Source organism: Sceloporus occidentalis, unplaced genomic scaffold (assembly GCF_023333645.1).
Source record: "Sceloporus occidentalis isolate IW3139 unplaced genomic scaffold, rSceOcc1.0.p SCAF_4, whole genome shotgun sequence".
NCBI classification, from domain to species: Eukaryota; Metazoa; Chordata; class Lepidosauria; order Squamata; family Phrynosomatidae; genus Sceloporus; species Sceloporus occidentalis.
The window spans coordinates 110,910,954-110,933,764 of NW_028316984.1; the positions used below are offsets into that span (position 1 = coordinate 110,910,954).

General features: G+C 39.8%; 2 protein-coding genes across 8 annotated transcripts in view; one reads left to right on the forward strand and one right to left on the reverse strand.

Moving 5' to 3' along the window:
* CSTF3 (cleavage stimulation factor subunit 3) overlaps positions 1-5,061 on the forward strand; it is a 79,192-nt gene extending 74,131 nt beyond the window's left edge. Inside the window, exons 17-21 of the mRNA XM_089521254.1 lie at positions 16-211; positions 874-1,027; positions 1,310-1,404; positions 1,630-1,690; positions 4,333-5,061. Coding sequence (XP_089377380.1) covers positions 16-211; positions 874-1,027; positions 1,310-1,404; positions 1,630-1,690; positions 4,333-4,535 — 709 coding nt within the window. The 3' untranslated portion in view covers positions 4,536-5,061. The remainder of the gene's footprint in view (positions 1-15; positions 212-873; positions 1,028-1,309; positions 1,405-1,629; positions 1,691-4,332) is intronic.
* Positions 5,062-7,209: 2,148 nt separating this feature from the next.
* Positions 7,210-22,811, reverse strand: part of TCP11L1 (t-complex 11 like 1) — a 37,070-nt gene continuing 21,468 nt past the window's right edge. For all 7 annotated transcript variants that reach the window (XM_089521259.1, XM_089521258.1, XM_089521257.1 and 4 more), the window contains 6 exons: positions 20,836-21,056; positions 20,029-20,165; positions 18,675-18,862; positions 13,245-13,426; positions 10,014-10,186; positions 7,210-9,483 (listed from right to left, as the gene is read on the reverse strand). In XM_089521259.1, the coding sequence (XP_089377385.1) occupies positions 9,272-9,483; positions 10,014-10,186; positions 13,245-13,426; positions 18,675-18,862; positions 20,029-20,165; positions 20,836-21,056 (1,113 nt within the window). In that variant the 3' untranslated portion in view covers positions 7,210-9,271. The remainder of the gene's footprint in view (positions 9,484-10,013; positions 10,187-13,244; positions 13,427-18,674; positions 18,863-20,028; positions 20,166-20,835; positions 21,057-22,811) is intronic.

The window sequence follows — 22,811 nt, forward strand, 5'->3', positions numbered from 1 at the left end:
CTGCTTCCTTCACAGAGAGATATGGGCCCGGTTTTTAGCTTTTGAAAGCAACATTGGTGACCTGGCTAGCATATTAAAAGTAGAAAAACGGAGATTTACGGCTTTCAAGGAAGAATATGAGGGCAAAGAAACAGCTCTGCTAGTAGACCGATATAAGTTCATGGATCTGTACCCTTGTTCTGCCAGTGAACTTAAAGCCCTTGGTTACAAGGTAAGGAGAAAAAGACTTTTCAGACTAGTATATACATACATGCTGAAAAAGTGTGCAGACCAACAGCATTGCTAGTTGTATGCCTTCCCCACTACTTATCCATGTGTTGTTTTTATTTAGCTGGAGGTGCAGGTGCACCAATGTTTGCAGTTAATCTTCTGACAGATTGGTTTGCTAGATGTAAGCTTTTAGATGACATTTGAAGCTTGGTACCCCTAACAAAAAGCCTTCTCTTTATTTACGACTATTATTTAAAAAACACAGTATTTTTGACATCATATAGGAACTAAACTTTATTTTATGCCTTTTAATCATACTAATTTTTAATATAAATCACTACGAATAGACTTCCATTCAAAAGGCAGCTAATAGAATTTAAAATTATTAGGAGCAGGCAGACCACTTCCCCACTCACTCAGAAATTGGCAAAGTTTGCACTGTCTGAACAGCTGCTTTAGCAGACTCTTAGGGAGGTTTTTCTAGCCTAGTCTGTGCACACGATTGCTCTGGTTCCAGCCTTTATACTTGTTGCTGGGAAACATTGCTCCATGGCTGTGATGCTTCCTACTTTTAACATGTGTTTGAGGAAAAAGGGGGGAAATACTGTGATGCAATACTAAACATCTAATTTATGCTTCTTTTGCTATATACTACTTTTCTAGGATGTTTCTCGTGCGAAGCTAGCAGCCATAATTCCAGATCCTGTTGTAGCTCCTTCAATAGTACCTGTGCTAAAAGATGAAGTGGACAGGAAGCCAGAGTATCCAAAACCAGACACCCAGCAGATGATTCCGTTTCAGCCAAGACATTTAGCACGTAAGCTGAAACTTACCCTCAGACTTCTGAAAGACATTTAGGTTTTGAATGTTTGTGGTCCTAGATGAAAATATCAGCTCATGCTATTTCCTAAACTGGGATCAAATACAATAAACTTTTCAGCCAGAGTAACCTGTCTCTGCTGTTTTTGCTCATTCTTGCATGGTTCTTTGGAAGATAAATCACCCAAATTGAAAAACAATTAATTTCCATAAGTACTAATCTTACTTGTTTTTAAACACAAGATCTCTTGAGCCTGCGTATTTCTTTATTACCTACTAGCTCCAGGTTTGCACCCAGTCCCTGGTGGTGTGTTTCCAGTCCCACCTGCTGCTGTTGTTCTAATGAAGCTTCTTCCACCTCCTGTGTGTTTTCAGGTCGGTAATGATATTTTAAATAGTCTTACAAGCTTTGTAATCTCTTAGCACAGTGTCTCATTGTATTACATTGTGCTATATTATATTAACTAAAATATCTAGAACCCTAAATGAAAAGGTCCTGGAGGGATACAGATAATAAAATCAATATTAAAATAATTTAAAACTGTCTATAATGGTTATATGGTAGCTGTTTTTGCTCAAACAGTCTTTTTTCTCTGGCAGGGCCCATTTGTGCAAGTAGATGAGCTCATGGAGATTGTCAGGCGGTGTAAACTTCCAGACAGTAAGTTGTTTTTGTGTTAAAAGATATATGGTGATATCACTGGATGTCACTGTATTCCTGTCATTCTGAATTTTTTGTGTTGGCTGTTAAACATATTGCTATATCAACAATATATGGAGCTGATGGCAGTGTAATATATAAGATGGTTTCATCTGGTGGCGCAGTGGTTAAATGCCTGTACTGCAGCCATTCACTCAAAACCACAAGGTTGCGAGTTCAAGACCAGCAAAAGGACCCAAACTCGACTCAGGCTTGCATCCTTCCGAGGTCGCTAAAATGAGTACCCAGACTGTTGGGGGCAAATTAGCTTACTTGCTAATTAGCTTACTTGATGTTCACCGCTATGATCTTTGGAATAGCGGTATATAAATAAAACAAATTATTATTATTATTTTGATTATTTTGGCCCGTTCTGCACCCACCTTTGCCACCCATCATGTGCTAGGGTTGGCTGAGGACCTAGCATCCATACTGGCCTCACCCCTAGCACATGACTAGGGCGTAAAAATGGTGGTGCCCTATACACACGGGCGCCACCATTTTTACATGCTGGGCGCTTAGCGTCCGCACGTCGCCCTTGCCTTATGATGTCACGAGTGCGCCATTTGCGCACTTGTGCGTCGCAAGCGCGGTGCGAAAAAAAGCCGCTTTTTGCGGCTTCTTTTTCCACTGCCAGGAAGCCTCTCCCTTTGGAGGCTGCCGCTTCCTGGCGGCGGAAATGGAGGTGGCAGCAGACCACCGCTTTCAGGCGGTCTGTAATGCACCTTAGTGACCTGAAGGGTTCCTTCCCTTCACAGAAGATGCCAAAACCAAATTGCAGCTCCTCTCTGAAGGAGTGTGGCAAGGAAATGAGCTATGCCCTATTCTCCAGTCAAGCAGAACTCCCACTAAGTATTAATCTTAATACATATTTATCAATCACTGTCAAAGCAGACAGTGAGTGAAATAATGGGGAACTCCTGTAAGCTTGAAATTTACAGGAATCTTTGGAATGAAACAGAAAATAAACTTTAAACAAATTCTTACATTACAAAGCCACACTTCTGGAGGAAAAATTCCAAGCAGAAGCATGTTGTTCACACTTTGCATCAGGAAAAACAGTTGATTGTTAAATTATTTGTTCATGGAGTCTAGGCCCAGTGCAGGTGCCGACCTGATTCCCTCCAGAGGGATGCCACAGCAGCCAAACTGCGCGGCATCCCTCCGGAGTACAAAGAACCCGGAAAAAATGTATTCTTTTTATGGTGCCCGGTGCACATCACGAGTGCGCCAATGGCGCACTTGTGACATAAGCGATGAAAAGCAACATGTATATACTACGTGTCGCTTACGTCAAGATGGCAGTGCCCGTGTGGATGGGACACCGCCATTAGGCCACCGCCATGCCGTGCTAGGGTTAGGGACTGTGCGGTTGGTGCACAATCCCTAACTCTAGTATCGCTGGTGGCACGGCATTCCATGCCTATGTAACTTCTCCTGGCCTGACTCCCCAAAACCTATGGAAACATCATCTACCTATGCTTTTGATTGTTGGCAGAATGGCTCTCCTTCTTTCCATGCAGCCCATGCCTGGTAAAGGAGGTTGGGGAAAGAATTATGATTGTGGCAGTAGTGTCAAAATTGTGACTAAGTAGTGATCTTGAATTTGAAACAGTTACTTAACAGTATCTCCTCTCCTAGATTTAGGGTATACACCAGTGGTCCTTAAACTATGGTTCTACAAATGTTTTGACCTTAAAGTCCCAGACTTTCCAGCACATTGGCCAAGGGACAGGATTCTGGGAGCTGAAATCCAGACTGTCTGAAGGACCAAAGCTTGAAAACCACTGGTGTACAACACAGATATGCTCATACCTTGAACAAGTAAGAGTTGGTTGTGAAAACGTAAAGCACTGTCATAGAAGAATAGTACTCTTAAAACAGTGTTTTCAAACTATAATATGCCCCTCATGTTTGAAGCTTAGCTATTCATCAAAAGCAAAATCCGCATTACTTCCTCAGTATTTCTAGTAGAGAATTGTCCCAGTCTTTCAAGTATTTAAATGATTTGTCAAAGGATATCTAGTTCAAACACCGAATGATTATATTGATTGAATAAATAAATACAAATGTTTGTCTTTGATCGAGAGCTATCTTTGAAACATGCAGGGCTCCTTTGTTGTTTGAATATATTTTTGGGAGTTACGATTTATTCTTTTTTGGTAACTTTCTCTGAAATCACTTATGAATTTTCAAATGATTTTCAGACAATTCCTAATCTCTTGCAAGCTGAAAATGTATTAGCATTCCCAAGAGTTACTGAACCAAAAGGTACTATAGAAATTTTAATACAAAATTATAGATGTTTCCCAAACTATATACAAGAATATGTGTCATATTTATGTCACTCTTTCAGACCATAATTATGAGTTATGATGGATATATTTTCATAACTGTTGAGCAAACATCTTACTCTGGGTCGCCTCTGGCTCTAGGTTGACTCAGCCTGGCATCCCTCTGAGGTCACTAAAATGAGTACCCAGCTTGTTGGGGGCAATTAGCTTACACTTTGTAAACCACTTAGTTCATCGGTAAGCAGTATAGAAATGTACATGCTCTTGCTACTACTCATAAAGCCAATAATTTTCTTCTCTGTTCCAAAGATGTAGATGAAGCTGTAAGGATCATAACTGGAGGCTTGCCTGACTTATCAATGGAAGGAAATGGACCTTTGGAAAATAATGCTCTTTTAAATAAATCTGTCAAAAGACCAAACGAAGATTCAGATGATGAAGAGGAAAAAGGATCAGTGGTTCCTCCTATTCATGACATTTACAGAGCACGACAACAAAAACGGATCCGATGAAATATGTTGCAAATAGAACTGTGAAAAAACAAAGGACTTGTAACATTTTTTTTCCTTCAACAAATAAAATGTTTAAAAGGGATTGAAATTTATAACATACATCTTGCAACTGAGGTTATTTTGTTACTGTGGTGCCTCTTTTTTTACCAGCTGGTTCTTCATCAGAAAAGAAGAAAAGCAGATGAATCTTAGAAGAAAATTGTGGTTTTTGAACACAAACCATGATAAATGTCTGAACTGTACTTCATTGCTCTTCAAATGTATCCCCATCTGCCACAAAAAATATCTCATGGGGGTTCTGACAGTTTTATTTTAAAAACTGGATAGCTTATAATTGAAATATTCTAAATTCACACTTCTGGAACCCAAGCAGTTGTTCTCAGTTTGCTCATGTAGTGTCTGTCCTGCCTTATTCTTTGTTTTTATTTATGGCAGAATGAATGGAAGCTGTTTTGTAGTTTAAAATGGGGGAAGACCCACATTCCTTTCAAATAAAGGAGCTCTGTAATATCATGCCTCATGCTGTTTTACTTCTTGCACAGTAGACGTTTCAGATATTTCCAACCAAAAGCCACTAATAAAATAATCCCAAGTATTCATGGCTGTGATAGGGTATCTATCTATGGGGGAACTGCCACTACATCCAGAGCCTTGCCAGATTACAGCATTCAGGATAGAAAGTGGAACATTGCAGCTTTTGTCCAGTTCTTTTACTGGTGTATCTTTCCCCTCCAATACACAGGCTGGTATTTTTACAGCGCTTTAGAAATAAAGTTTAATAATAATAATAATAATAATAATAATAATAATAATAATAATATTTTCATGACACATAGGTTGGTATCTTCCACTTTATAACTGCTCCACATTCAGCTATGCTATGTATTCATGATCATGGAATTACTGCACGGCACTAGGGCATTCCACTCCCTGGAGTTTGAAGTAGGTTTTGACAATTCCTTAGTTAATTCTTTAGGTCAGCCATGTGTCTACACTGATGGGAAAACTCATCCCACCTCATAGTCTGCAGCAACACTGTTAACACTATACTCATGGCAAAATCAGAATAACCTGCCACACATTTCCCTCAGCCAAACTCGCGTTGTTGTAAAAGGGCAGACCTACAATCATCATGCATCCTATATTTTTCAGTGTTTTCAGCCACACAACCAACTCCACTTTTTCTTCCCCATTATGCATGCCTACTCTGCCCACCAAAAACTCCTCTCCTCAGCTCCACTCCGATACCACTTTGGAACATTGGCCCCATAGGATTATCTGGATTTTTCAGGTATATGTGGCAGTGGGGGCAGGGGGAGAAGGGGTTATTTTTTAATCACATTTTCGGTAAAAAGCCGTGCATTGCCTGCAAATTGTCATGAGTTGTGTGCCTGGGTTGGAGTGACTACAATGGTTTTTTTTAACCATTGTAGGTTTATGAGTGCTATGTAGAATCTCAGCCATCCTATTTAAACCAGAGGTGGGCGAAGTGCTTCTCTCTACATACTGGACTGCAGCTCCCCTGAGTCTTAGGTAGCATGGCCAGTGGCCAAGAAATGCTGGGGGTGAGAGTCCAGTTACATTTGGGGGGCCTCATCTTGCCCTGAAACCATAGGAGGAAACATCAAGGGGTTTAATGAAAAGGAATATTATGGGAACAAAAAACATTGAATTCAACAGATCCAAGGCTGCCTTGTATGTGCTCCATTCATACCTACCACCGATGGGCACATTCCTGCCATGTACACATATATATGTACACCTGTACAATTTTCCACAGCCATGTGAAGGACCTCTGCAATGGCTATGTCAGTGATGGTGAACCTATGGCACTCGTGCCAGAGGTGGCACTCAGAGCCCTCTCTGTAGGCACATGTGCCATCGCCCCAGCACAGAGTTTGCCAGAGTTTGTTACTAGAAAGCCAGAGGGACACGGCACGTTGCAGTAAATAAGTGGGGTTTAGGTTGCAGTTTGGGCACTCAGCCTCTAAAAGGTTCACCATCACTGGGCTATGTTCAGCCCATTGGCTTCAGCATGGGTTAAGACTGCTCTGTATTTTATAACTAATAATTTGTTTCACAGAATTAGTATCAGAATATCAAGAGTACACGTCACTGATACAAGAATATGCATTGTTCCTCCTTGAAATGTCTTCATATTCTAAAAAATTTCATTCTCCAAGTATACAGTGTGAGCCCTGTAACAAACAAGAGCTGGACAAGCTTTTTCTTTTGCATTTTTTGAATTTCTCTGCTAAGACAATATTGTATATGGCTACTTAGATGTAAGCCACCTAGTGTTACCTGGTAGTTATTCCCACTGCATGTCTACCTGGTGGAGGGCTGCTGAGGAATTTCATCTTTTCCAGTACCAATATGGCCTGTCCTGATCTGCAGCTCTTGGAGAAAGAGGTGGGATCATCAGAACATGTTGTGGTATATGTAGTTCTTTGCTCAGTATACATACATATATACATACAAAGCATTTTAAACTCTGCATTTTATGAGGAAATACGTGTTTGAGCATTGGACTATGACTCTGGAGGCCAGGGTTCAAATTCCGGATTGGCCATGTAAACCCTCTTGGTGACTGGGCAAGTCACTCTCTCAGCCTCAGGATAACAATGGCAAACCCTCTCAGAGGTAATTACTAATTATTTGCAACTGCAACATGTGGACTACTACAAAAAATGTGTATTGATTATAGATGAGTTACAGCCTCACGTTAGTGGTACACAGAAGGTAAAGACAACAGCAACATAAACACTGAAGAAAAAACATCAACAGCTTTACGTTATAAATAGTTTCAACTAAATACATAAAATTCAGACAATGTCAACTGAACATTCAATTTCCATCTATTTTTTCCCCTTCACCTTTTCTTTCCAACTTACTGGTACAGCAAGAGAGGGATAAGCTGCTTTTTCCATAATCCTGCTGGGTCTTCCACAAGCAAGGTGGCATTGTTTCTTTCCTTCCTGTTTCAGGCTGTGTTGTTGCTAATGATTTACCTCCCAATGTAATCAATGGGAACAAAATTCTGTACAACAGCTCTAGGTCTGGTGTACATTCCATTCTTGCAGGGAGCATCTAGGAAATTTCCCTGTGAAATGCTCCTATTCTTTCCCCTTTGCCTCTACTGACATCAGTGAAAACGGAATTGGGAGGGAACATCTGAAGTCAGATCTCGCTGCTCAGGGGGTACAACTCTCCTCTTTCACTCTCCAGCCACAGAGGTGATCCAAACTATGCAATGGAGCATGCAACTCCACATGTTCAGCCTTGCAAATTACCCAGTGACACTTTCTCATATACATATTCAAGGGTATATGAGAGCCAGGCCCAAACCAACAATTCCTTTGGCTAATACAAGCTAGAAACAGATTTTATTTTGGTACTTCTAGACCAACAGGCCTGATCCAACTGGTTTCAATGGGAGAAATTTAAGCAAGTGCCCACTGGCATTTCTGGAGCTTCCATGTAATTAATTTATATAAAATGTTACTTGTTTATATTAACACTGCAAGCTACTAGCAAAGATTTAAAAAAACAAACCTCTTTATCAAAAGAGATTGTAGTTTTCACACTTTGAGAGCAACTCCACCTTAAATCTACATAATGTCTTCCTTGTGAATACTTAAGTAGAGAAGAATCCAGAAAGCACTCTACAAAAATATAGTTTATATATGTTTTTGGTAGAATATCTGTAGGGTACAGAAACAAGACTATAGGAAAAGCCATGGCTGGCAGAAAGACTAAAAGCCTTGGCTTGCAGTCTACACATAAAGTGCGTTATCTACCAGTATCCAGGTTTTGAGTATGTAAGTTACCATTACAGTTGCTAAGACAGGTGCAAACCATATAATTTAGCACAGAAAGAGAAGTTTGCTAATCTCTTTCGTATCAAAGTACAGGCTAACAGAATGGTTTCACCAGCTATAATTCTTTTACAGGTGGCCATGTTTCAGAGAGAAACACATTACTAGCTCTTGCTTTGAGTTAGAGAAGAAACTAGAATATTTTCATGTATTTTTGTACATCATTGGAGTATCCATTTTGCATTCAGTCACTGCTATTAAATTACTGAAATGTTTGATTTTTCAAAGCTATTTTCCAAAGGTTTTTTTTTTTACTACAGAGAAGTTAAACCATCTTGATCCAGTAAAAATTTCAAGCACAGATATCTCTTCCCAATTGGGCCCAATGTGACACAAAAACCAGACCACTGCACAAGGAGACAGATGGGAGGCACTCTCCCCCCACCACTGCCCTCTACTCAGGTGACCAGAAGAAACAGGGCTAGCTGTGTGATGCCATCAGCACCATTCCAACAGCAGCCTAACATTGTCAGGGGGTCCTGAATAAAGTCCTCTTAGCATTGGGTGGGGGTGGGGGGAGTCAATACAATTCCTGTCACTCTCACCTGCTCCTTACCCCAAAAGTGTCTAAATTTATCTGTCCTATCTCATGTTTCACTCAGACGTTTCTAAACTTTAGCACAAGTCTGTGCTGTGGGCAGGAGGGGAAAAGCAGGGGACAGGTCTGAATGTGGAGATGCACAAGATCTAACAGAGATAACGAAGGGTTTTTTTCGGCTTTGCAGCCCTGATAATTTTGACAAACACAAGCATTGAAGTGGGTATGTATCCTTCTACTACCCTACTCTGGATTGAAGCCCTATTGCTTCATTGTACAACAATATTCAGTTCCATATTTTTCAGGTTTTTTTTGCACAGTTAAAGTGATTCTTCTTTATGCAGTATTTTGTTGAGAACTGCATCATAGTAAGGACTGAAGACCATCTTGTTGTAGTTGACAAGGCGGACGTATTTGACAGCAATTTCCTCCAGCTCTTTCTGAACAGGGCCTAATCCACCAGGAACTGCAGGAAAGGATTGCTGATGGCCAGAAGCAAGATAACTCTCCAAAAATGATTGGATCCTTGAATCTTAAGAAGGGAAGTAAAAAAATAGTAATAAGAATTACTAAGAGATCCTAACTTCCTCTTGACAGGAGAAACTAGGCATATGGATCAGATGGGACAATTATGGTACTTATTTCTGTTTCAAAAAACCTTATCTCAGACATAAGCAAATACTAAGTTCTTTTACTCTTCACTCCAAATGTTTCCAAACATATTTACTTCCTTATCTCAAAAGACACTACCATCCATAAGTTTTTAAAAACTTGACACTCCCTGCTCTTCTACACTCATCATTTCAAATAACTGTGAAAAAATCCTCTCTCTGGTATTTAACCTTATCTCCATCAGGATGAAGTAGCCCTTTTATATTTCTCAAAGGCAAGTGACTTCCCATCCCCAGAGAGCATATTTGTACAATGAATGCATTTCTTTTCTCCAAGTTAGACACTGAAATATTTCTGTGTTCTCACATTTCTGGATTACAGATTACATCTGATAACTAACGGGAGAAAAGATACCCTCATACAAAACACACTTTGGTCTAGTAAACATACCTATTAGTTTGCATACGGTGTTATTAGGATTGGCCAAAGCCTGAACCTGTCCTTTAAGTGCAGTCTCTTTCTCCAGTGTAAAAGGTGTGTATCCATGTTGGGAAAGGGTACTATTAACTTCAGCACAAATCTTCTCACTTATGACAGCCAAAGCTTCATACAAGTTGAAGGAGCTAGAGAAAGAAGAATTTGATTCTTTAAAGATAGTTTTTGAAAATTCCATGTGTTTTAAAAGCTATAAAACAACTTGGAATTTACTTAGGCTCCTTTCATGCACCACAGTTATAGCACTTTGATACCACTGCCATATCTACATCCTGTGGAATCCTGGTATTTGTAGGCTTGCAGATTTGCAAAGTATTTAGAATTCTATACCAGTGCTCTAACTAAACTATAAATCCCTGTATCTCACAGGATGCAGTTTGAAAGGGGTCAAAATTAACTATGTATGACAATCAAGACAAAATCACAAGCAATGTGAGCATCACAGATTTGCAGAGTGAAGGGGGAGGAGTCCTTACATGCCAAATATTGCTTTAAAAATGGTGACATATGCTGGCATAATTTTACTGAAAGTCCAGAATGATAGATAGCTGGCTACTGGGTGCAGGGAGGGGGGCACACTCCAGCACCACCAAAAGCCCAGTGGGAGCATGCTGACAGAGATTTATGCTCTGCTAGCACTCAAACCAGAATCTTGTCCTATTGGATTTTTGCTCATAAGACATGAGGGGAAAGAGGGAGTCTCTTTCCTAAATAATTGTTGTTGCTAAAAGGATTTTTCTTTAAATCATCTCTTAACCAGCCAAGGCTCCCAAGGAAATGCACAACAGATAAAACCATGCTTTAAAACCAGATTTAAACTGTTTAAAAACAAACAAACAGTTTTTAATAAACAGAAAGGTGGAACAATCCCAAAAGCCAATCCTGATTTTAAGGATCAAAGGTCCACATCTGGGAGTTGATCTATTTTTACAGACACACTAGCTTCTACTACAGAAAAAAACATCTGTGCGTGTATTTTAACTGGAGAGGATTCAATTAAAGATTCCCTTAGAGTTGTATTCTGAAGTGACATAATTCAAGAAGGGCTACACCATGTGCTTATTCTGAACATACAGATTGCCTCCATATTAGAGATGTTCAACAAGCTCATTCCAACACTGTGGAGCCCATAATACCCTTGGTTTAGACAAAATCTACAGGGAATGAAACATACTACAAAGTGGCAAGAAAGCAATGGCAAGTATTGTATGTTGGATGTTTTTAACTATGTTAGCCGCTTTGATTGTTTTATTACAAAAAGTTTATTACAAATATTTATTATTATTTATAGTGAAACAAAGTGCGGTCAAAGATCAGCAAGCATACTTTGTTTGCCTCTTATGCGGCTAGCAAAAAAATTAAAAATCATATTAGACTTCTTGTGTTGCATCCCCAACTTGCTGTCCAGCTGAGTTTTTCTGAATGGTGAGAAGCCTGTTGGAACTGGGCCCAGAAAGACCAAGAATGGAACCCTTGGTCACCTACTGTGAAAGAATCTGGCAGGAACTTTAAGGAGAATGTTGCTCATATTCATTCAGAACTTGATGCCACGGTTGTTACAATCTGGAGAAGTATACAGCATGCCATCTAATCAGGTTTCGGGGGTATCAGTTTCAGTTAATATGTGGATAAGATGCTTCAGTTAATCCACCTCATCACATGTAAACTTCACCCTTGCCCACCATGGCTAATAAAGACTGGCTGCAGTGTGATCTTTCCTGAACAGGACATCTCTGGACCAAGAAGTCTGTGAGAACAACTGCCCTTTTACTAACTTCCCCTTTCAGTTGCTTGAGTGTATAGTGACTATGCAGCTTTGTGCATTTTGGAAGAGAGATTATCTGCATCTATCTCAGCTGGGTTTCTGACGAGCATATGGTACTGAAATGTCCATAGCTCATTAGCACCTGCTCTGGGGGAAACATGAGGGACTGCTACTGGATCTTTCAATGACTATGTTAATATGCTCTATGCCAGTGATGGCGAACCTAAGGCACGTGTGCCAGAGGTGGCACTCAGAGCCCTCTCTGTGGGCACACATGTTGTCACCCTAGCACAGAGTTTGCCAGAATTTCTTACTAGAAACCATGATGGACATAGCACTTTGCAATAAATAAGTGGGGTCTGGGTTGCAGTTTGGGCACTTGGTCTGTAAAAGGTTCACCATCACTGCTCTATGCTCTTGAAGATGACTTGGAAGATGCAAAACACAGCAGCTAGACTGCTGATGAGAGTACTGCAGACTGAGAAACTGTACAACACAAGCATTGCTCTGGCTGTGAATATGCTTCCAGTCTCAATTCATGGTACTTGGGTGACATTCAAAGCCCTAACTGGCTTGGGAATCCCAATACATGTGTTTTGTTGTTGTGCTCTTCGTTTCCAATTTATGGTGACCCTAAGGAGAACCTATAACGGGATTCTCTAGGGCTGAGTGTACATAACAAACCCAAAGTCCCCCAAAGAGTTTCCATGACTGAGTGGGGAATTCAACCCTAGTCTTCTGAATTGTAGTCCAACACTCAAACCACTAACTACACTGGTTCTCTACATGAAAGAGTGCCTCTCCATGTATATGCCTGCTCGAGAACTGAGGTCTGCTGGAGGGACCCTCCTCTCGTGTCCCACAGGTGGGACACGAGAGGAGGGTGGGAATAATACAATAGGTATACTTCCACCAGCAGAAGCAATACACTGCATGAGGACTGGAGAGAAAGTCTTCTCAGCTGTGGCATCCCAGTTACAGAATGACCTCCCCACTGGAGCTCCAGTTAATGTTTTATTTTGGTGCCAAGTCAAAACATGGCTTTTTAAATTAATGCTTCTGTGGCATAATTATTTTTTTTAACAAAGCACACATAAAAGTGGTTTTAACCTGTTTTAACTTATTAAATAGTTTAATATGTTTCACTCCATTTGAATTAATTTTATTTTATATTTTATACTGTTTTAAAGTGCTTAAAATGATTTTATATGTATATCACCCTGAGATCCTGTACTGTACAAGTTATAAATATTTAAAGTATCTTAAAGTAAATTAAAAGTAGTATTCCCTATCATCTTCAAAGCACTTTACAACTGCAGAGGGAAGGAAAATCATGCATGGGCTGTTTACAAACAGACCTCAGAAATTAGCAACACTCACTTCTATGTCATTATGGAGCCCAAAAGCTGGGCGGTACTCACGGAAGGTGTAGCCCTGTCAACAGTACCCGGATAACCATTTTGAGCTTGTCAGGGAAGTCTGACAACCCTGAAAGAGCAGGGCCGGCAGCATTTAATGTTACCAAAAGAATAGCTCCAATTAAAATAAGCTGGTCCAGTTCCAACTGCATTTCCTGGAAGCGGCTTTGGTCCATTAGCACAGTCTATTAAAAAACAAAACAAAAGACAGTGAATTCAAACTGCAGAATTAATGGCAAGACACTGTAAGAAGTAAATCATACAACATAGTACAATGGGTTTTATTATACATTGCCACAGAATGGTTAATTCTGAAAACCACTTTCTAATTGTATTTATACTTTTCCACTGTTTTATGTTTAATTATTTTTATACCGAGCTGCATTATGAAGTTGTGAACCCCTTTCTGAGAATCAACCGGAACCAGGTTTTATACAAATGATGGAATAGTGCACAACAAATGCACTATGGATGCAGTTTCAAACTGACCCAACTTGTGGATGCTTCTACATGGTGACTGTTCACCTGCAGCACTTGCCTATGGGGCTCAGTGATGTCATCTCTATAAAACTGCAGAACTGTGATCCAGAACTTTTTAGTATATACAGAAAGATGTATCAATGCCCATGGCCACCCATGTATATCAACTGCTTTGGGCACCATTTTAAGCTGTGTGTTCAGTGGTAGTGGTGGGGAGTTTCTTTATTACATTTAACTGCATGATGGCTGTCCTTAAGAATATCTGTTGTGTTCCTCATGTAGAAACCACTAGTAAAATTGGGATTGTAGAAAGATACTGGGCATCACATTGATTCCATGGCCTAAATCCAGTTGATAAACCCAAACAGAGTAGCCTCATGAAATCATTTGGATTTATGTAAGTGTTGACTCATCATTCTGCAATTTATTACATGGGCATAGTCCAGGTGGAACTAGCAAATAAATTAGGCAGTTTATTGTTTGATGGCATGCAGCATCCAAGGCAATCTGCTTCATAGCAGGTTGTGATTAACACCCTTGGCTAGCATGGAATCTCCACCAGGGAAGAATTATTATCTTTAACAAGAAGAATAGCCACAATGAAAATGAATATCCTTCCAAAGATATTATTTTTATTCCAGACTATCCCCATAATCACAACAAATGAACCATTTAGAATCTGGTCTAAAGACATTAAAGAATTTCTATGGCAAGGTAGAAAACCAAGGATAAAAACAAGAGCACTTCAGGATTGTAAAGAAAAAGGAGGAATGGGCCTACCAAATCTGCAAATTTATTATAATGCTAGCGCATTTATCTGGATTAAAGACTGGATAAATTTAAAAGAAAAAAAGATTGCTTGCCCTAGAAAGTGAGGGTTTGGAAAGAGGGTGGCATGCTTATTTGTGCTACAACTAGGACACAGATTGCCAAACCTTCAACAAACATGTAATAAGGAAAGCATTATTTAAAATATGGAATAAAAATTATATATATCTATATCTCTATCTATCTATCTATCTATCTATCTATCTATATAAAATCCCGAGATGGACCTCTGTTTTAGAGGCCTTCTATACAACAGGAAAGACATATAAAGGGAAATGGATTACATATAATGACATCTTAGTTTAAAAAGTGAAGAAGAAAGAATGAAAACAATAAAGGAATTACAGGAAGAAGGAATAGATGTATGTTGGTTAACATACTATCAAATTAGAGGAAGATTCTTAAAAGATGTTAAAAATACAGAAATTGAAAGAGAAACAAATGAGTTAGACAAAATTATATCTCAAAAGAAAAAAAATGATAACCAAAATATACAGTTATGTACCATATACTAAGCTGAAACATTTATTTCTCAATACATGTCACATTTTTGAAGGGTGTACCATTGGCTCTCTTCTGTAAAGAACCAAAAAAGAGCCATCTGATTTCTAATTCAGTGGAAATCTGCCAAGTTCACAGGACAATAAAACAACAACATTGGCCCAATGTCATCTTAGCAACAATCCAGAAGTTGTAAATCTACAAGGAACTCGGGTCACTGGGTACAGAATACATGTACAGGTGAACCAAATGTTCTGACTTTTTTATTTTTAAATTTATAGTATTAGAAAGATACTGATATAGGCTGCAGTTCCTCGGATATAAATCAAGACATTTTTCATGGAGCACAGTATTCTTGGAATCAAAACAAATGGTAAGCCACCCAAAAACAAGTAATGAGCTGGAATTCCACTGGTTACTGTGGCTTGTATAAATGCCAGTCTTACATTTTAAAGCCCTAAATGGCTTGAAACCAGGTTATTTGAATGCCTACACACATATAATCCTGTTCATAGGCTAAGATCCAGAAAGGTTGATGTGCTTAATTAGTAGCTATGAAGCTGAGGAACTCCATTCCTGCTGATTTGCTCCTTCCATGATCTGTACAGGGATCCTGGTGAACTTGGAGTGTCTTCTTCAGTATGATTTTTAACATCTTTGCCTGATGAAGAAGCCAGTGGAGCTTACAACATGCATTTTGTGCATTTTGGTTGTCCCCATAAAGGTATCACTGTTTTGTGGATTCATGATATTATTGTACTGCTTCTTCAGTGCTGACTTTAGCTAAGACTGAGCAACTGTATGTGTAACAGAGCAAATATAGTCACTATATCTTATTTATTTATTTGATTGATTTATAGCCCACCTTTCTCCCACTATGGGAAAAATGTAAGTCAAAACAAAATGGCTAAAGCAGCACACCCACTGCACATCCTTCTACCTCAACCAGTTGAAGGCTGAAGGCCTATTTAAATAGGAACATTTTTGCCTTATATCATAAAGAGAGGAGAGAGGGAGCCAACCAAGCCTCCCTTGGGAAGGAGTTCCATGGCCTAAGGAACAGCTACCTACAAGTCTCTCCCTCTTTTTCCATTTTCCATTACTCTTATTTGTAAATCACTTAAGGAGGCCATAGTTCTATAGAAAGCAAACCTGACTCCCATATAAATACTATAAATAAGCACAGAGCTAATTATTTACATTGTAGAAATCAATGGATTCTGTAATTTCGCAATTTTATTTACGAACTTTGACCAAAATATCTCAAAGTTATAAAAACCTTATCAATAAAAGCACTCTTACAAAAAACTAATAAAAACAAATTAAAACCCAAATGCACATGTAAACAAAAAGCAAATGAATTCTGTATAAGTGCTATCTGTTCTTAAATTTCAGACAGGGACCCTCCCAATGAGCACTTTGTAAAAACTAAGGAATCTCTGTAGTTAATAAACTAGAGACTGGACCTACATATTAAATATTGCCCATCTGTCGGGTGGCAAAAGACCATTCCATGTTCCTAAAGAAAATATTAACCTTTCATTATAGAAAGGGGTGAGAAAGATACACTGTATCACAATGTGTTTATAGATCAAGATTTCCAAAGTTATCCAAATTACCAATTTAAACTCTGCTAATTTTGCCTGCACAAGTAGCAGTCCAATATGATAACGGTTTATTTCAGGACACAATTCAAAGTGCCTATAAAGCCCTACACAACTAAAGTCTGAACTATCTGAAATATCATATCTGCCTGTACAAACCTGCCAGAGTTTTAAGATCTACAGGTGAAATCTTGCTCTCAGTTCCACCACCATTACAGGCTTCCTTGGTGAGGACACAAGAGACAGTCCTCTTAGTGGCTGCTCCCAACCTCTGGAACTCCCTTTTGTCAGAGGCCAGGCTGGCCCCCTCCCAGCTTTCCTTTCTTCAGCAGACAAAGAACTTTTTGTTTAAGCAGGCTTTAATATTTAATTGCTCCCAGGAAGGCTTCTTATTGAAATGTGTGCTTTGTTTATTTTTTAACTTGTGTATGCTTTGAAAATAAATTTATATTGTTTTAGATGCAATGAATTTAACTGCTTTTGAAACTGTACTGTTAGGTTATAACTGCTAAGTGGTATCTGCCATAAAGGTAAAGATTTCTGTGAGTTGCCTTGGGTCCTACTCTGGTAGAATGAAATGAAATGATTCTTTGCTACCTTGCTGACTACCTGAGGCCATTTCCATTTGCTTTCATTCCTCTATTGTCTATAGTATCATCATCATCATCATCATCATCATCATCATCATCATCATCATCATCATCACTTTTCTCATTATTTTCTACTTCCAACAAAATTCTACCCCTACTCATATTTGTATTCTACTTTCCCCCAAACAACTGATACTCAAAGCAGTTAATAATTTAAAATAATACAAGTAAAAACATCAATAAAGTGACCATTAAAATAGAATTAAATTATTTGCAGTATTAAACCAATTCCCACCTCAAGTTTAAAAGTAAAATGCAATTAAAAAGATAAAAAGCTCTCAAAACAATTCAGTTAAAACAATAAAGCACCCTGTAGCCTGTTCTTTTAAAAAAATCTGTTTTAAAAGCCTGTCTGAATAAAAATGTCTTAGCCTGCCAACAGAAGGACAACAAGGAGGGGACCATTTTGGCTTCACTGAGAAGTGAGTTCCAAAGTCTGGGGGCAGCCAGTGAGAAGGCCCTCTCTCGTGTCCCCACCAACTGTGCTTGTGACAGTAATGGGACTGAGAGAATGGCCTCTGCTTATGATCTCAGAGCCTAGGCCAGCTCTGGAGATATGGTCTGCCAGATAGCCTGGAACTGAGCCATATGGGGGTTTACAGGTCATAACCAGCACTTTGAATTGTGCCCAGAAACAAACTGGCTAGTACTCTGAGTTCCACCCACAAAGAGAACTAATGTGATCTTCCTGCCAGCTGCTTATTTTGGATAGAAATAGCAGCCTGGCAGCAAAGGAAAAATATGCTTCTTTGCTCTGCTACCAACTTCAGTGGTATCTGCCATAAAGGTAAAGATTTCCCTTGACAAAAATATCTAGTTGTAACGAACTGTAAGGGATGGTGCTCATGTCCAGTAGTAAGCTGAAGAGCCAGTGTTGTCTGAATGGCCAGAATGACTGCACACAATACTGTTACCTTCCCACCAAAGTGGTACCTATTTATCTACTTGCATTTGCATACTTTTGAACTGCTAGATTGACAGAAGCTGGGACTAGTGACGGGAGCTCACCCTATCACATGGTACTTGGGCCTTGAACTGCCAGCCTTCTGACCTTACAATTGTCAGAACTGGCATTTTAACCACTAAGCCCCCATATCTGACATAGATGCCATGAAATGGGCTGATGGAGGAATCTTGGTGCTCTCCAAACCTATCCAGCAACACATTTAGACCAAATTCTTCCTCCATGTTCAATGTTCTACCACCTGCATCAAACTGCTTACTCAACTAGATTAAATTTCATGTAATTTCTGGTGACCAGGAAAGTAAGTAAGAGCAAAGATGATCCAAAGTATGTTTTACTTACCCTATGAGTCCAAACGTATATTGTTATAGAACCTGCTCAAATTACAAAGAAACAAATGATTTACCTCTGGAAATGGCTTCTGTAGATGATTCCACTTGAGTAGTTTAAGGTATGCACAGTTCTGTATAGCAACAGGGCACAACACAACAGCTCCACTGGTAGATGTAGCACTGTCATCCCCAGCAAGAGCAGCTTTGGATCTCAAGTCATCTGCAGCTTCTTGCAGCCATAGAGTGACAAAATCTAAGGAATCTGTTTTTGAGTGAAATCAAATCAAATCCAGTATGTATCATTATAGTCAGAGACCAGTCAGCAAATCTACTTCAAAGGAGGAGGGCAAAGGAGACTTACCAGAGCATTTTTTCATGAAACCATTATTCCTCCTGTTTATTTAAAATATTTTTACAATATCCTTTATCAAAATTATTTTAAAATGGTTCACAACAATACAAGAAACACAAAAAAAATTAAATGAAGCATATAAAAAAGATCGGGGAAAAAAGGTGTCAGTAAAGAGTACTCAAAAAGGTGAGTAACAGAAAGGATCTCTTTCTCTCACGCATCTTGAGCCAAAAAGAAAATACAGCGCGCCCGCGCCATACGCAGCCTTGAGCATACGCGCTCAAGTCACTGGGGGCGCGCAGGGCGGAAGGGGTGGCGCATCCCATTCAATTGAATGGGCGCGCGCGCCCGTTGCGCCCTGCGCACTCCCACGCCGCCGCGCACGAGCCCCATTGTTTCCAATGGGGCTCGAGCATAGGCGGAATTCGCCTTACGCGGCGGGATCCGGAACGGATCCCCCGCGTAAGGCGAGGATGGACTGTAACATTTGCTCTTGGCATACCACCTTGCAAGAATAATTTCATTACTGGGATGCCACAGGAAAACAATCCTATCCCTAATTGGCACAGGCTGATAGAAAAATCCTTGAAAGGAGTCACTGACAGATGATTTTAAGGTTCAGGTAACTTGACATCCCCTTCCTACAACCTATTTTTGTTTCAGATTTCATTTACCTGCACATTTTAGTTGATTAACTAATTTGCTTTTAACGTAACTGCAACAAAAATAAATGGGCACATTACATTTTTCATATTGTTTCTATTTCATTATTACTACCCATTTCCCTAAAATTGTGAAGCTCAAAGAAATTCTGTACTTTTAAATCGTATTTACATCACTAGGAAACTAACCTAAAATCAAGCAATTTAAAGACTACAGCCTTACTGATAACAAAATCCCAAGCACACTTTTATCCAAAGCAGGTCCACTAAATACACGTGATTTTCCTCTATTCCTATGGAATTATCCTATCAAATTTCTCATATATAGGGATTAACATTTATACTGGATTAGCTCAATAAGAGCATTTTAACAACAGAAGAAAATAATTTGGCAAAGGGAAACAAAATTCATACTTGGCTGTTTTTCATACAGTTCCTGAAACTTCTTCCTTTCATATTCAACTGATTGCTGCATTAAATGTGGCCTAATGCTACTGACAGCAAAGTTAGCCATGTCCATTTTCATCAAGTCCAACACAGAGAAAATTGCTCTGTAAGAAACAAAAAGACATTCAACATTTCAAACATGTGTGCATTTCTAAAAGACCTGTAGGATTGGGAGGTTACAGTTTTTGAGATCCCAAAGGATCAGTTTTCAATCATTATGATAAATACGTATTGGGGCAGTATCACTTCAGATTGTGGGATGAGGGGAATTTACAAGATTATATATGCTCCTTTTTTTTTTTAAAAAAAAATAATCTTTTCTTGCAGAAAACTGCAGGTGAAGCTGAAATGTTTTCCCCTGTCATTTAGTTTTTTTATGTGGAATCATTCCTTAGTTTAGTCACAGAAGCCTCCACTTGAGACATAAATGAAGTCTGACACTACAAAAAAGAATTAAACTTCAGTCAAAAACAATTATATGGAGGTATAAGCATAAATTATACGGAGGTAGATACATAAATGCCGTATGGTTATACAAACAAACAAACATCATAATCACAGTGCTTCACTAGATGTCTCTTTGGTCAAAAACATAGCTTTTCTCATTATTTTCTATTTCTGTCAATACTCTACACACACACACACACACACACACACCAATTCATGTTATTAACATATTAGAGGGGATGGAATAAAACATCTATCAAAAATATTCAGATATTCTACCAAACCTCAACTGAGAAAGTCCACCTTTATAGGAAATCATACCAGTACCTGAACAAGGGAACAATTTCACGAATGTCTTTCAGTTTCTTAATTTCCTCATCTCTGGCTGGAGCGCAGAGCGTTCCCATCATCCCAATGATGAATTCTACCAGTTTAGAAATGTCAAGTGCACCATTCTCAGCCTCCTGCTTGATCAGCTCTAGATCTAGAGTTTCCATAATTTGATTTCTTAATCTAGTATGGCCAGGCAGCAAAAAAGACAGGAGTGTCTGAAAGAAATCAATGTACCTCCCATTAACTCCAAACAGTATTTCATGGCTGTACCCAACAACACTGTCCTAAAGCAAATGTTTGGTGTCACAATGTTATATTGCTATGAAAAATTGTGTTTTAAAATATAATAAAATATTATTAGCAATAACAATAGCATTTACATTTTTATACGGCTTAATAGTGAACCCAGCACTCTCTAAGCAGTTTACAATCGTTAAGCCAATTGCCTCAACAAGCTAAGTACTTATTTTATCAGCCTAAAAAAGGATGGAAGGCTGAGTCAACCTGGAGCCCTCTGGGACTGAACTCACAACATTGTGGCTGCAGTACCGGCATTTAACCACTGCACCCCCAGGGCTCCCTATTACCAATTGTAGTAAAGCTTTTCATTTCTGAAAGAAATATGTGGATTGCTAGGGCAGGCGCAGTCATGGGTTTGCTTTTCGCATGTTCTTTTTACTCCAGAGGGACACCACACAGTTTGGCTGCTACGCATCCCTCTGAAGTTAAAACGGGAGCCTCCAGTCTGCCGTTTTCGGGTGGTCTGTTGAGCCCCTATGAAAGCCACAAAAAGGATCCAGATCTTATCTACCACCCATGCATTCACCTAAAAGAAACGTGTTTCTTGGGGAGCATGAAAGAGATCATGCTGAGGGAAGGATACTAGCCAAACAGTTTACCAGTCTAGGGAAAACGAACGTTGGTACTTACCCGTGATACGTTCATTTCCAGCAGACGAGGGTCCTAACATCCTGTATTCTGGGTTAAGCTCCTCCTATTCGCTCCTGTAGGCAGGGACAATAAACAAAAGACCGGCCCCCTATATAGGGAGGAGCTAGCCCCCCTGGGCCTCAGTCAATAACAAGCCAAGCGAGTAGTAAGGTAAATCAAGGAACTGAACTTTAGTAACATCAGCTAAGGGTTAACTAGAACACCTTAGAAAAACTAGTCCAAGAACAAACAAGAACTCAGAAAACCAATGCAGCAACCAGAAGAACAAGGCAGGCCCACCAACAGGCAGGCAGGGTTGGAGGCCGCAGGCAGCACCTGGGTGGGCAGGATGTTAGGACCCTCGTCTGCTGGAAATGAACGTATCACGGTTAAGTACCAACGTTCGTTTTCCCAGCAGACAGGGGCCTAACCTCCTGTATTATGGGATTTACAAAAGCCCTCTTGAACCTGGAGGGAAGTGCTGCTAGGAGACTGTGGCCCCTGACACAATCTGTTGGAGGACTCTCCTTTGAAATGACGCCTCAGCAAACTCAGACATGTCCAGTTTGTAATGTCATATGAAGGTCGAAGGCGACTTCCATGTGGCCGCCCTGCAAATTTCTGACAGGGAGGCGCTAGTGGACAGGACCACAGAGGTCAATGCACTCCTGGTTGAGTGCGCCATCACCCTCTCGGGTGGAGTGAGATCAAGAGTTCGGTAGTTCTCTTGAATACAAGACCTGATCCACCTAGTCAAAGTTGAGACCAATACCTTGTGGCCCAAAGAGCCCGGGCGAAAGGAAATGAACAACGCCTCGGATGACCTGAAGGTTGAAGTCCTCTTGATGTAGATTTTGAGGGCTCTGCGCACATCCAATGTGTGCCAGGTCTTTTCCAAGTCCTTCTTAGAATTGGGGCAGAATGAAGGCAGGAGAATGTCCTGTGACACGTGAAAGGCTGAGCTGACCTTAGGCACAAAGGTAGGGTCTGGACGAAGGCACACTGAGTCTGGCCTAAAATACACAAGTCTTTTCGTACTG